General features: G+C 31.7%; 1 protein-coding gene and 1 long non-coding RNA gene across 3 annotated transcripts; both read left to right on the top strand.

The window, feature by feature from the left end:
• The first annotated feature begins 201 nt into the window (after window positions 1-201).
• LOC115960022 (TMV resistance protein N-like) lies at window positions 202-10,029 on the top strand. 2 transcript variants are annotated; one of them, XM_031078721.1, is made up of 7 exons: window positions 202-409; window positions 563-1,068; window positions 3,119-4,211; window positions 6,273-6,560; window positions 6,806-7,681; window positions 7,868-8,008; window positions 9,482-10,029. In XM_031078721.1, the coding sequence occupies exons 2-7, from the start codon at window positions 575-577 to the stop codon at window positions 9,926-9,928; spliced, it is 3,339 nt and encodes a 1,112-aa protein (XP_030934581.1). In that variant the 5' UTR covers window positions 202-409; window positions 563-574; the 3' UTR covers window positions 9,929-10,029. The 2 variants fall into 2 exon arrangements, with proteins under 2 accessions (XP_030934581.1, XP_030934582.1); XM_031078722.1 differs by lacking the exon at window positions 6,273-6,560.
• Window positions 10,030-10,039: 10 nt separating this feature from the next.
• LOC115960023 lies at window positions 10,040-11,889 on the top strand. Its single transcript, XR_004085063.1, has 4 exons — window positions 10,040-10,256; window positions 10,479-10,650; window positions 10,803-10,864; window positions 11,160-11,889. It is a non-coding gene; the product is annotated as an uncharacterized LOC115960023 (long non-coding RNA).
• The last annotated feature ends 2,317 nt before the right edge of the window (window positions 11,890-14,206 follow it).

Here is a 14,206-nt window from a genome sequence, read left to right as displayed (position 1 = left end):
TTCTAAAGGAATAAAAAAAGAAAAAGACCAATTATCCGAAGTCCGAACAAGAAGAATAGGAAGGAAACTTCTAAGTAAAAAGGAAATTTCCACTAAGGTTCATGCTGGTCACCACGAAATTACTCTGTCCTTTTATTTATTTATATATTTTTCTAAAGAAACTTTAAGAAAGTAAAAAAAGATAAATGAATGGATTGGGAAAGTAGCAGTAGCCAGTAACAGAGGAAAATAGGCATTTAAGACGCAGATGAGTTGTTGACTTGACTTAAAACAGAGGATAACGAAGTTATGAACACAAACACACGGAGAAAGAAAGCACAGATTCCATTCCTACATCTAAAAAGAATTGGATCCGGCTTTGTTTCAAGAGGATTCCGAGCTTTACAATCACTAATCGATTTCCAAATCTGTAAGTCACATATTCATCACTTTTATTATTTTCCTTTCAGTTTGTCCTCAAAATGAAAAATTCACATCAAATTGTATTTTTCTTCTTTAATTTACTTTCCTCCTCTTCAGTTTTAATTGAATGAACTTTTTTCTTTTTCTATCTATATTATAGTTTAAAATTTTCATGAGCACTCAAGGAGCACCATCTTCTTCTTCTTCAACACCTAAGAGGAAATACGAGGTGTTTCTTAGCTTTAGAGGTTTGGACACCCGTAGAAATTTTACAGATCATCTATATGCTGCTTTGCAACGGAAGGGTATTTTGACCTTTAGGGACGATGAAGAACTTGATAGAGGACAACCTATTTCACTAGAGCTCTGGAAAGCAATAGAAGAATCGAGATTTGCTATCGTCATTTTCTCAAGAAACTATGCATCTTCGACATGGTGCTTAAAAGAACTTGCAGAGATCGTTAAATGCATGAAAAATAGAGGATTGACAATTTTGCCAATTTTCTATGATGTGGATCCATCTGATGTACGGAAACAAATAGGATCTTTTGGACAAGCTTTTAAAGAACATGAAGAATGTTTTAAAGAGAAGATGGAGGTGGTGGAAACATGGAGGGCTGCTTTGAGAGAAGTGGCCAATCTCTCTGGTTGGCATTTACAAGATAGGTAATTTCCATGAGAAATTTATTTTTTATGAATATGTAAACGATATTTTCACATACCATGAAGTATATAAATAACTATTACAATATTAATATATGAAAACCATGAAGCATATAAATAGCCATTGGAATGTATAATAATATGCATGGATTGAGATGTTACATATACTAGTAAAAATTATGTTGTTATATTCTAGGATTCCGTGTAGGAGGTGCTTATATTTTCCCAGTCTCTTTGTCTTTCATGCCCCCTAACATAGAAAGGCCCAAAATATAGGGCAGTAAGGTTTTATTTTGTTTGTTGTTGTTGTTGTTGTTGTTGTTTTTTATTCAAGAAATATATGCAGAGCTATATGTACTTTTTTTTTTCCACTCTTAAGAAGGCTCAAAATTTTAGAATTATGCCAGTTTATTACAAGTTTTACTAGATAGGTCTTATAAATTGTATATTAATTATTCTTTTGTGGAAGTATCACCTCATTGCTACATCAGTTTGTAAGTTTTTTTTAATAAAATCTGTAGTAACTTTAATATTTTCTCCACCAAAAAAAAAAAAAAAAGAATTAATAGATATACAACCAACTCATCATTATGTGAATTAAAAATGCTAAAGCTGCTTCAAATTGTATGACAAAAAACTTGCAAATTGATATGGTAGGAATATGATTGGTGCCACTTAAATAATATAATAAATGAATGTTTGAATAACTTTAAAAAAAAAAATTTTGATGACACATCATTAGTTTGTAAAATCTATATAGTAAAATTTATAATATCATTAGCTCATTATGGGGGAATTAATCATATTAAAAAGTAAGAATTAGATTTGAAATAAAAAATAAAATAAATATTATTTAAGTGATGTATTGATATAAAAAGGCCCCTTTAAAATTTTCACATTAACCCTTAAGCCTTAAACTGTTTTGGGCCGGCCATACTCTCTCTGTCTCTCTTTAAAGTAAAAGTTAGAGTTTCTTCATATAATTTCATTTGAGACCCTTGCAATTAAAAGGAACTACACTATTCAAGAACATAACTTTATATAAATTATAAATCTGTTTGCATTGTTTATTATCTTTATTATATTTTTTGGATAAATTACAATTTACCCCTTGTGGTTTGGCTATTTCACATTATAATCCCTGAAAGTTTGATTGTTTGTTTTGCATTATTATTTTTTTAAGAAACAAAACACTTACACAAGGGAGAATGAATGTTTGTTAGTTTCAATTAACTCAACTGGTAAAAACTCTGATAGTTGAATAAGAGATCTGTGATTCAATCCCTGCCTACATGAAAAACCGATTGATGTCTTGGTCTGATAGTAAAGAGCACAATCATTAGAAACAGATGTCATAGGTTGAAACTTTACCCCTAAAATTTGGACTAAAATGAAACGGTTAAAGTTCTCTCCAAATTAATAAATTTTGTTGTTTACCGTCAAATTTATCCACCAATTTCCTTTCCCCTTTTCTTCTTCCTCCAACTCCAATATCCAATCCTATGAGAGAGAGAGAGAGAGAAAGAGAGAGAGAGAGAGAGAGTAAAAATTTAATCAACAGCAAAATTTCAAATGAGTATGTTGTAAAATTAATTGGAGGAGTTTCTGAATTCTTTTTTTTTTTTTTTTTTTTTGGTTTTGGTAAAGGGCTAATATCATTGCTAACCTAACCAATGGTAAATACTTGCTTTTGCCCTGTTTTTGCAGTTACTGGTATCCCCTGTTTCTCTCCCTCTTTTATGCTTTTTCATTTTTCTTTTTGGTTCTATGAATAGGAAGGCACACATGTCTTAGGAAGGAACAACCGTACAACAATTGTCTACAAGTTATTAACGAAATTCGATGAGTCTCTTTCAATTCAATATAACAAAAACTATTTATATCTGATATCATCTTACAATTCTTATATGGGTAGTTCTATCCACATTGCTTGAGCTAATGACTTCATATTTGTTTGACCAAGGAGTATTATTGCCTAGTATTTTTGTTCCATCCCTAAGGGTTTAAGTTTGGTTTGGACAATTACATAATTATTATTCTATCTTTTCCATAGGCAGGAGTCAATATTTATCCAACATATTGTGGAAGTGATATTACATAAATTGAGTTCAAGTTTCTCATGCATTACTAATGGCTTGGTTGGAATAAATTCTTCAGTGGAGAAATTGATCAATATGTATTTAGGTCTTGGGAACAATTTTTGCATGATTGGGATTTGTGGCCTGGGGGGTTTGGGAAAGACAACTCTTGCTAGAGTTATTTATGATATGTTCCATAATCATTTTGAAGGTTCTAGCTTTGTTGCTAATGTTAGAGAAGTATCGAAAAAAGGTGATTTGCATCTATTACAACAACAACTTCTTGAAGAAATTTTGGAGGAAAGAAATATAAAGATAAGGAATGTTTATCGAGGAGTTGACATGATCAAGAATAGGCTTTTTTATAAAAAAGTTCTAGTTGTTCTAGATGATGTTGACCAATTGGACCAGTTACAAAACTTAGCTGGAGAGCATAGTTGGTTTGGATTGGGAAGTTGGATCATAATAACAACTAGAGATGAACATTTGTTGGTTCAGCATGGAGTGCATGAAATATATAAGCCTAATGCACTAAACATTGATGATGCTTTAAAACTTTTTTGTTTGAAAGCCTTCAAAAATGAGCATCCCAAAGAAGGTTATATGAAGCTCTCCCAGGATGTTGTGTACTATGCTAAAGGCCTTCCATTAGCCCTTGTTACTTTGGGTTCCTTTTTGGTTGGAAGAACAATGGATGAATGGCAAAGTGCGTTGGACAACTTTAAAAAAATTCCTAAAAGAGAAATATTCGATGTACTTAAAGTAAGTTATGATGGACTTGAGGAAATGTGGAAGGAGATATTCTTGGATATTGCATGTTTCTTTAGAGGTGAGATGAAAGATCGAGTAATAGAAATATTAGAGAACTGTGGTTTTGATGCGAGAATTGGTGTGAGTGTTCTAGTGAATAAATCTCTCTTGACCATAGAAGGAAAGAAGTTGTGGATGCATGATCTACTACAAGATATGGGTAGAGAAATTGTTCATCGAGAATCTCGTGAAGAGCCTGGAAAGTGCAGCAGGATGTGGCTTTATAAGGATTTGTTTCATGCATTGACGAGAGGAACGGTAAGAACAATGACAAAGCTAGAATTTTATTTCAGCAAACAATATTTAGTTGGTATATTAACACAATTTCAGTAAAAAAAATTGTTCTTAAAAAAAAAAAAAAAATCATCCAACAGATATGTAATTGCCTACGTACTTTGATAATAAAATATAACATACAAACTTTCATTTAACATGCTAATATATTGTCTTTAATTAGATCTTATATTTTGAAAACATAATGTGATTGTGTGATTATTATATATATAATTTGAATTCATCTTTTTGGATGTAATCAACCAATTTTTCATCTCTTGATTACTAACTAAAACAAGAGGCTATATTTTTTGTCATCACTTTAAAAATAATGTTGTAATTTCATCTCTTCATTTTTTTTTTCTTTTCTTTTTTAGGTTGTTTTCCTTTTTCCCTTTGTCATGAATTTCTAAAAGGTAGAATTGCACCTTCCTTATTTTCAAAAAGAATTGTACCTTCCTAATTTTAATGTATGGTTTTTCTCAAAAAATTAATTAATTAATGTATGGTTAAAAAAAAAATAACAATCTTAGTCTATGAATTTAAAGGCGAAATTAAGTAGACTACTTTAACACATGTTGACATGTTGTACAACGATTTTTTAGGTTTCTTTTTTTTTTTTTTTTTTTTTTTTTGAGAATCCGAATTATTATTAACTAATAGGACCCTTAATTGTTGGTCATTTACTAGAAGAGATGAAGAGCTTATTGCGTCATTTTCAAAGCAGTAGGTTCAGGTTCAGTACTGTTAAACACGATGCTAATATTGCATCTTGTAGATTATAGGCTTGTAATTTTAGAAATAGAAATCTCTTATCCCTCCTTTTGGAAAAAGTATTTTGTATTAAATGATACTACGTCATTTATATCAAAATTTGAAACCCAATAAATGAGAAACATGTGTATAAAAATAACTACCCACTAACACATTTCTTTCATTTGTTAGTAGGGTAGTTATTTTTTGCTAACACATCTTACACTTATTGGATTTTAATACCTCTGACATAATATCATTTGATACAAAATGCTTTCTCCTCCTTTTGTGCTCTACTTTATGCCATGCCAATTACAAGTTTCCATGTGTGATTTAAAAAAAAAAAAACTTTGGTTATTTTATAAGAAAACAAAAAATAATATGTGACAAATTGTGATTGGTGGAGTGTAAAATGAAATACAAAAAATGGAACAAAGGATTTTTATTCGTAATTCTAGCACAAGCAAAGTTTGGTTGGAGGATTCTGCCGATCTTATTTGAGGGGTGATCCATTCTTAAGTAAACTTTTAAATTTGTCTTACTCTTAATATATATTCTCCTCTTATTCCTTAGAAGAAAAAAAAAAACTCCTTTTTTTTTTTTTCCGATGACTCTTAACTGGTAATTTGCAAGTTAGTCTATTTTTTATTGTTAAACTAGTGGTATGCATGCGCGATGCACATATTAATTACAAATTTTATGTAAAAACAAAATCTACAAATATTATTAAAACTATCATAATAATTGGTGAACCACTTGAAACTCAAAGTAACTATTATAATATACACACATATGGCCACTTGACTTGAGGAAAATATGTATTGTGGGAGTTTTATTACATTACAATAAAAAAAACTATGATATATGATTTAAATTATTGAAATAAATATTAAAATTTATTATAAATTTCTTAAAATTTTTGGTAATATAATTTTAGTTGAAGCATATTTTAAGTTTCTTGAAACTTAGATAATAGATTGTTACCTAAATTATACCGCCCTAACAAATATTAAGATATACAGATTTTTATTTGGCTGAATATTCGAGGCTTTTTTTTTTTTTTTTGGTTGAGGGAAGAAGATGCAAAAATTAAATTGTTTCTTCAAAGGGCTAATTGGAGAAATTTCCCACCTTACCCTACTTGATTCCACCAATTGTTAAGAGGAGGTTACATATCAGAAAAATTCAGGATCTCGCTATTTTTATTTCCTTTAATACAGTACACTTGCCTATTTATAGTCTTCTTATCTTCTGTAGTGTATGTTTACCGATCCTTTCTCTTTTGATGCTTAGGCAACAGAAGCAATCCAAGCCATAGTCCTAAAGTCTTCTCAACTAGAAAAAGAATACCGGAGCATTGAAGCCTTTTCTAAACCTTTTTCAAAGATGATCAATCTTAGATTGCTCATAATTGATAATGAGGATATCCCCAATGGCCTCAGTCATCTTTCTAATGACCTAAGATTTCTTGAATGGTTCAATTATGGTTCAAAATGTTTGCCATCCAGTTTCAGACCAAAAGAGCTTGTTGAACTTAATTTACCATTTAGCCACATCAAGTATCTTTGGCGCGGAGTAAAGGTAATTTTGTTCCTTTTATAATCCTTCTTTTCTTTAGGAGTAGCATCAACAAACTCCTTGGGTATTTGAGTTTACTCTAGTCATTATAAAATACAATTTCCTTAAAGGTTGTTCCTAATACACAAAGCTCCCACTTTTACAAGGTTTGGGAAAAGTTATGGTAGGCAGCCTTAATTCCATTTTTTTTTTGGAGAGGTCTTATTAAAACAAATTATGTGTTTAATGCAAGTTTTCTTTTTTATCAGAATTTGGACAAGTTAAAATGCATCGATCTCAGACATTCTGAAAACCTTATCCAGACACCTAACTTCAAAGGGGTTCCGATTCTTGAGAAATTATATCTTAGTTGGTGTAGTAATTTGGTTGAGATCCACCCTTCTCTTGGGAAACTAAAAAGGCTTTTTATTTTAGAATTGGAACACTGTCACTCACTTATCAGTCTTCCAAGAATGACTACTAAAATGGAGTCTCTTACAACTCTAAGGCTTTGTGGCTGCTCAAAATTCAGGAAGGTTCCAGAATTTGAGGGAATATTGAAAAGCCTATCAGAACTTGATTTGAGTGGGACTGCTATTGAGAAACTACCCTCATCAATTGAGTGTTTGACTGCCCTTACTGTATTAGATCTAAGAAACTGTGAAAATATTGAACGTCTGCCAAACAACATGGATGGTTTAAGGTCTCTTGAAAAACTTGTTCTTTCCGGATGCTCACAAATTGTCGAGTTGCCAGAGAACCTGTGGAAAATAAATTGTTTGAAAGAACTAGATTTGAGCCGAATTGGATTAAGATGGCCAATAGAGAAAATGTTTTCTAATGGTCGCTTGTCGTCGCTAAAATATTTAACACTAAGTTATACCGAATGTGTCACACTGCCTGCAAGCATCAGTCAACTTTTGAAATTGGAAACTCTTGATTTGTGCTACTGCAAGCAGCTTCAATCATTGCCAGAGCTTCCACCAACTGTGAGATATATAAATGCTAAAGCTTGTTATTCCCTAGAATCATCAACAGCACTACTCAAGATGAGCACTTCGTTACAGCCTCGCTCCCTCTTCGGTTGTCAGTATGATGTGAGCAAAGGTGAAGTGGCATTTACATTATTGAACCATTACCTACAGGTACTCTCTGTCTCTGTCTCTCTTTTGATTTTTCTGTTTTGATAATTTGATAGTTTGAGGAGGAGGATTTTAAGCCTAAACGTTTTCTTTAGAAACAACAAGAAGCGCCAGTTGAGCTATAAGCCTCTTGACCTCTCTAGTGTATTGTTAAGTGTAGTATTATATCATGTGTTTTTCTTGGTACAGGGACTCCTTTGTCAGAAAACTGGATTTGAAACTAATACCAAAAGCAAAGAGGGTGTATCCAGAACTGAATTTCAGTTAATTATTCCTGGATCTAAAATTCCACAGTGGTTAAAACATCGAAGTGTGACGAATTCAGTAAGCATAGTGATGTGCATGAAATATATAGAGTAAAGTACTCACATATCTACATATTTAGCCTTACTTTTATGTTATTTTGTGACTAATTATATAATATCTTTATGTTGTAGGTAACAAGGGCTTTACAAGCAAAGTGGGGCTAGGCCAATTGAATCAAGCCAACTTACATCCAGCCATGCATGAATTCAAGAAAAGACCAACCCAATTAAATTTAAGTCCAATTAGAGTAAGGAATCAAAGGAAATTTGCGCCAAATCCAAGTCCAATTCGGATTAGGATTCCAGACTGCACATTAGTTAGTATTTTTGGCATAACTTTTGGCTCAGATGTCCAATCGAGATGATTCAAGTTGGGCTGGAACGATAGCTTAAAGGGCTACAACTTTGTAGTTTACCAAAAGTCCAAATTCTGACGTTAAATGGGCCAAAATAGTCGGTTAAGTGAAGCCTAAAAATCTGGGATTTTCTCCAAACGGGAATTCAACTTGTAATAGGATTCCTTGAACTATTTAAGGGCTCTTTAGGGCAAAATTCAGGGAGGCGAAGGCAAAGGCTGACGCTAGTGCTAGGGCTGAGGGCTGAATGTATAGAGAGTGCGGCTACTTCTTTGGTTTTCTTCCATGACAGTTAGTTTTATTTTATTTGTTTAGTTTAATGATTAGTATTTTATTTTTATGTTTTCTTTCAATTACTATGAGTAGCTAAATTTATAATTAGGGTTGAGGATGAAACCTTGTTAAGGATTATTAGTGATATTTATGTGGTTTGATTTTTCTCACAATAATTGTTCTTTAATGATTTAAATTGTTCTTGCTTCATATCAATTGATTAAGATGCGATTCTAGATATGAGTTCAATCATGTTTTTCTCATGATTTAGGATTTGTCTTAATTAATTGAATGCTTGGTTTATTAATTCTTGATTATAAAATTGGATATCATTTGTGATTTGTTTGTCAATGGATACAATTTATGATTTGATTTTTAGAATTGGATATATCTTGTGATTTGTTTGGCTACGGATACAATTGATGATTTGATTTTATACTTAAGAAGCGAAGAAGAACATGCTTTTGATTTTTAAAATAAGGGTTTAAATGATGATATTTTCCATGATAACAAGATTGATTTCTAGATTATCATGTAGTGAGTTGGGAAAAATTAATGATCATAAATATATGCTAATATGACTTACAAGGCGGATTCCAAAACCTTAATTCCTTTCTCTTGATTGTTTACATCTTTTTATTACTTTATATATTTTTCTTAGTTTAACTATTTGCTTAATTTTATTAATTGCTTAGTTTATTTTATTGCAACCAACCAATTTTTATTTAAACTAGATTAGGATTAATTTGGTTAAGGTTTAATTAATTTTCCTACATTCATACAAGTCCCTGTGGGTTCGACCTCGTTCTTGTCCAACTATACTTCGGTACGGTTCGTACACTTGCGAGTATTTTAAAATTTCACAACACATAGTGCCGCCTCCAAATTGGTGTAATAGTAGATGGATGGGATTTGCTCTCTGTGCTTGTTTGTATGCATCATATTCGCCTATTATTGCTAATGCTGAGGAGCATGGCAGAACATCTGGTCTTAGAGCTCGTGTGATAGCCCTTGGTGATATGCCTCACTGTCATTGTGCCACTGAAATTTTCTTTGGGATGGAATTAGGTGCAGACCACATTTGTCTATTGTATCTATCTCGTGATGATTGGTTTGCTACTGGTTGGAATGGAGAATGCAATCAGATTGAGATTGTATTTGAGACCACTAACCCATCCTGGGTTACGCAGAAATGTGGGGTCAGTTTGGTATACGAGGAAGATGTGGAAGAGTTCAACCAATCAATTGCACAATGTAGCAATAGCCGTGTCAATACTAACGAGGGTTCTGTTGGTAATAAATTAAAATTTTCCTAAGCTGCTAAGAATGCGACAAGTGGCACAACAAGGAGATTACACCAGTAAAAGCATGAGAGCATAGAGAAAGATATGGGAAGCAGCTGCGGCAGTTCCTATGGAAGTCAGCTGGGGCAGTTCCTATGGAAGTCATTAATCCATTTAATAGTGTAGAAAGTAAAAACAAGTGGCGGTGATGTAGTTGCAGAAGTTACAAGCAGCACCTGACATCACGGCAAGTTTCATTCAAGCCTAAAGATAGACAGACACGTGGATGAACAACTGCTAATAACTGTCTGTAACCGTCGAGGGTATAAATAAATGACACATTGTCAAGAAAACTTTGGAAGTACGAGTTTTTATAAATCTAGCTATTGTATCAAATAAGCATTACTTTCAGTGTTTAGTCTTGAACATTTAACATGTTCATACTTTAGAATCATTTGAGCCATGCCTTCAAAAACACTCAAGAAGCAACTTTAATTACACTCATTAGGAATGAGTTAATAATTAATTCTTTTCTTTCTTTAATTATAGTACCATACTAACTAAGGTTTTTACATATATACAGATCATAATTGGCATGTCTGCAGCTGATGATGCCAATTTTCTTTTCAAACATTGATTGACTGCAAAATAAGGAGGAGGATTTTCATAGCATGAATTTTAACTGAGGCTACTGCTATCTGATGTGCACAAGCGTCTCTGTCAATCTGACTGTATTTTTTGGGATAAAAAACCTGGTATGTTGTAATGAATTTATATATTATGATGATTTGTAAATGTGTTAGTGTGAGATATCCTTCCATCTTGTTTCATAATGACAATATAGCCTGGATCTTTTTGTTTTTTGGCGGGTTCTAGTCCTTATCAGATATGATTTCTATGGTTTCAGATATTAGGATGAAGTGAAGTTCAATTAAGCCAACTGCTATCACCTACAAGCTATACTTTCAGGTCCCTTTCTCACATTTCTCTCATGTAGTTTATTTGAGTTACCCTATATTAGAGCTTGAGACGTGAATTTTGGACAAGCTTAAAAGCGATTACTTTTTTTTTTATCAATCACGCAATATGATCAGATAAGCATTAATTTAGTCTTAATTCTAGAATATGTACTTACAATTAAACAGTCTACAAATACTTTTGAAAGCTTCATCAAGTTCAGTAATCTTCTTCCAGGGACTAGCCTACTTGATAGTTATCGCCTAACCATTATGTTATTAATATCTTTCTTCTAAATATAAACCAGCATATCAGGCTAATGTAGAAGTTGCTTTATATCACTGGAGGAATCAGCTAGCAACATAGAGGAGCCTATGTCTATCTTGGAGCATATCATCTAGTTGGGAATCCAATATGTGCTGTTGTGGCCTTTGTTAAATCCTTAAAAGTCTTTCAGATTGGATTTAGAACTATTGTTCAAGCTTATTTATTTATTTGGCTAAAATGTAAAAACATTTCTGTTTGCTTATGGAACAAGTTTCACAAATTGGCAAAAGCAAGTTATTATAGTACAAAAAATTTTTCCTTTTACATAATTTTTTCCCCACCCCACTCCCTCCCTTTTCTTCTTCTTCTTACTGTAATTTACCATACTTATGCTCAAATTGATTGTAAAGCTTGAATATTGCAAATCCTATAACTATTTTAGATCAGAACAACAGGTCTCAAATCTATATTTAGTTAAAATTGGTGGGAATTGAGACGTATTAGGCTTGTAGACTAAACTAGTTTGGAATGCATAGTTGGATTTTTATTGATGTTATAGATGTCAAAAGCAAGAGAGAGGACAATTGAGAGAGATTCTTGTAACAGATATGAGATAACAAAACAAAGAGAGAAATTTGTGTTTTTTTTTTTTTAAAATAAAAATGACCTTATAATTCCTTGGCCTATCTTTATATCAAAATTATGCTCCAATAATGTAAATGATATTATTATAGTGGAATGTAAATAATGATTAAAATCTTGTTAGTAGTGGTCCCTTTCTATTCTCAGTTGGGAAGCACAAAAATAGACATGATTACAGGTACAATATGAAAACATGAGCAATTTTTAAAAAATTACAACTTAAAAAAACTATTACGACACCAATAAAATACTGGTACAACACTCTAAATGAGATGTATGTGCATGTGCATGTGCTTCCTAGATTCTCAATGAAAACAAGAAAAAAGTTTACAGTTTAAAGAGATATAATTTTAAAAGTTTAGGGTTTAATTTTAAACTAACGGAATTATCAAATTTAATTTGTAATAGTCTTATTTCTCTTATGGTTTAATTTAAAATTTTAAAAAATTATAAGATTTAATTTGAAACTTCACTTAAATTATATTTTTTTAATAGAAATATATAACGGTTTTAAATGTACTAATAGTCTAATACTATACTCTAAAATATTTTGGCGAACAAAATAAAATAACCTAAACAAGGGAAGAAAATTTTTTTTTAACTTTATTAAATTAGTAAAAAGGTTAAGAGGAAATTTATTACTTTAGTAGTGAACAGTGAACAAAAGTGAAAAGACACTTCCTGCTTCAGAACAGCAGTCAGCGAGAGTCATCTCAACTTTATTGACCGGTTGCCGGTTTCAAGGTTTCAGCTTAGCTAAGGGCTTCCTTTCTCTCTCACACACACGTACACAGAACATTACTTAATTCTTTAACCAAATAATCAATTATCTGATAGCAACTGAATCCAGCCCAGCGTTTATTTCCACTGCCTTTTGATCTTTCACAATTACTCCCAAATCTTTCACTTTCTTTCACTTTTCACTCACATTCATCTCTTCAATTTTTCTACTTTTATTCCCTCCTTAATACACACACACACACACACACACATCAAATTGTTTTCTTCTTCACTAGTTTATGTTCCTTTTTTTAACTTATTTTCTTCAGTTCTATGCATATTGTGCTTCAAATTTTTTCTGTATATTTTTTATGCCTTCCATGAGCCACCCAAAGAGGTCTACGTCATCACCATCATCATCATCTTCTTCTTCTTCAACATCTCAGTGGAAATACAAGGATGGTATTTACATGATAGGTAATTTTCATTAAAACATGTACTAGTTAAATTTCTGTTTCAATCAGTGCTTATACTACTACATATAGTTTGTGACCCTTGCTCTTTTGTTATTAAAGTGTTGGTGCATATAACAAAAAGAACAGAACTTTCTATGAATTATAAGTATATATTGTTATTGTTTATTATCTTCATTTTATATATATGTATATATATATATATATATATTTCTTAGGTAAATTACTATTTGACTTTTGCAAATTTGGCCATTCTACAATTTAATATATAAAATTTCAATTATTAAATTTAAATCCCTAAAATTTCAATTTGACAGCCATGCCTTTTGAAACTGTCAAGAGGCAACTTTAATTACACTCATGAGGAATGAGTCCAGGGGTGTAGTCAGGAATTTTTACATGGGGGGTCGATTCGAACCATGAAAGTTGAAATCGACGACGATGAGTATCATTGTTGTATGGATAGTCTATATTTTTAGGTTGATATGAACCTTCTTTGAGATAAACTCGTCGGATTTCATCTTGTTTGTTAATACGGAATTCATATATTTGTTTACGTGATCCTGGATCACGATCTATCTCTTCAAATTGAATTCTTGAACATTTGGAGGGGTCAGGGTGTTCATCATGCATTGAAGTATCAACATTTGTTTCTACAACCATAGGTGTCCTAATTTCTGAATTGCTAACATCTTTTTCCTAAAGAATGCATCAATTGTTTTTCGTTTGCTCATAATTCTTTTAGCTTTAAGAATATGACTCAAAAATAAACCTGAAAAGAAGTTTAAAAAATAAAATTTTAATTAGAAATTTTTACTTAGTTATATGGATGTTATTCATTCTCAAGAAAAAACAAAATTTCCACTATAATTTAAACATACAACCCATTTTTAATACGACTTTAATTAATAATAACCCCTCAAACAAAAACAAAAACTAAATACACGAGTATTGGTACACAACATAAACCAAACAATTTAACAACACCCACAGCCACATCCACAGCAACATGATATCTAACTAATCAAAAATACGTAATAAATCAAAACAATTTTACTTTAGAAACTTTATCTTCACAAAGTGCAAAGATGGGTCACCCATGTGGCAATGCCTACTGCCTCTACTTGACTACCTTCAACTTTAGATCTTCCCTTCAAGACTCATCACAAACAATCTCCCTATGCCTTCAATCATGTATTTCTCTAAAAATCTATGAAAATATAAAGAGCATGTGAATATTTGGTGTAGATAG

This window comes from Quercus lobata, chromosome 9 (genome assembly GCF_001633185.2).
Source record: "Quercus lobata isolate SW786 chromosome 9, ValleyOak3.0 Primary Assembly, whole genome shotgun sequence".
In the NCBI taxonomy this organism is placed as follows: Eukaryota; Viridiplantae; Streptophyta; class Magnoliopsida; order Fagales; family Fagaceae; genus Quercus; species Quercus lobata.
The sequence above is the reverse complement of the archived record's forward strand: the minus strand, read 5'-3'. Positions and strand labels throughout refer to the sequence as shown.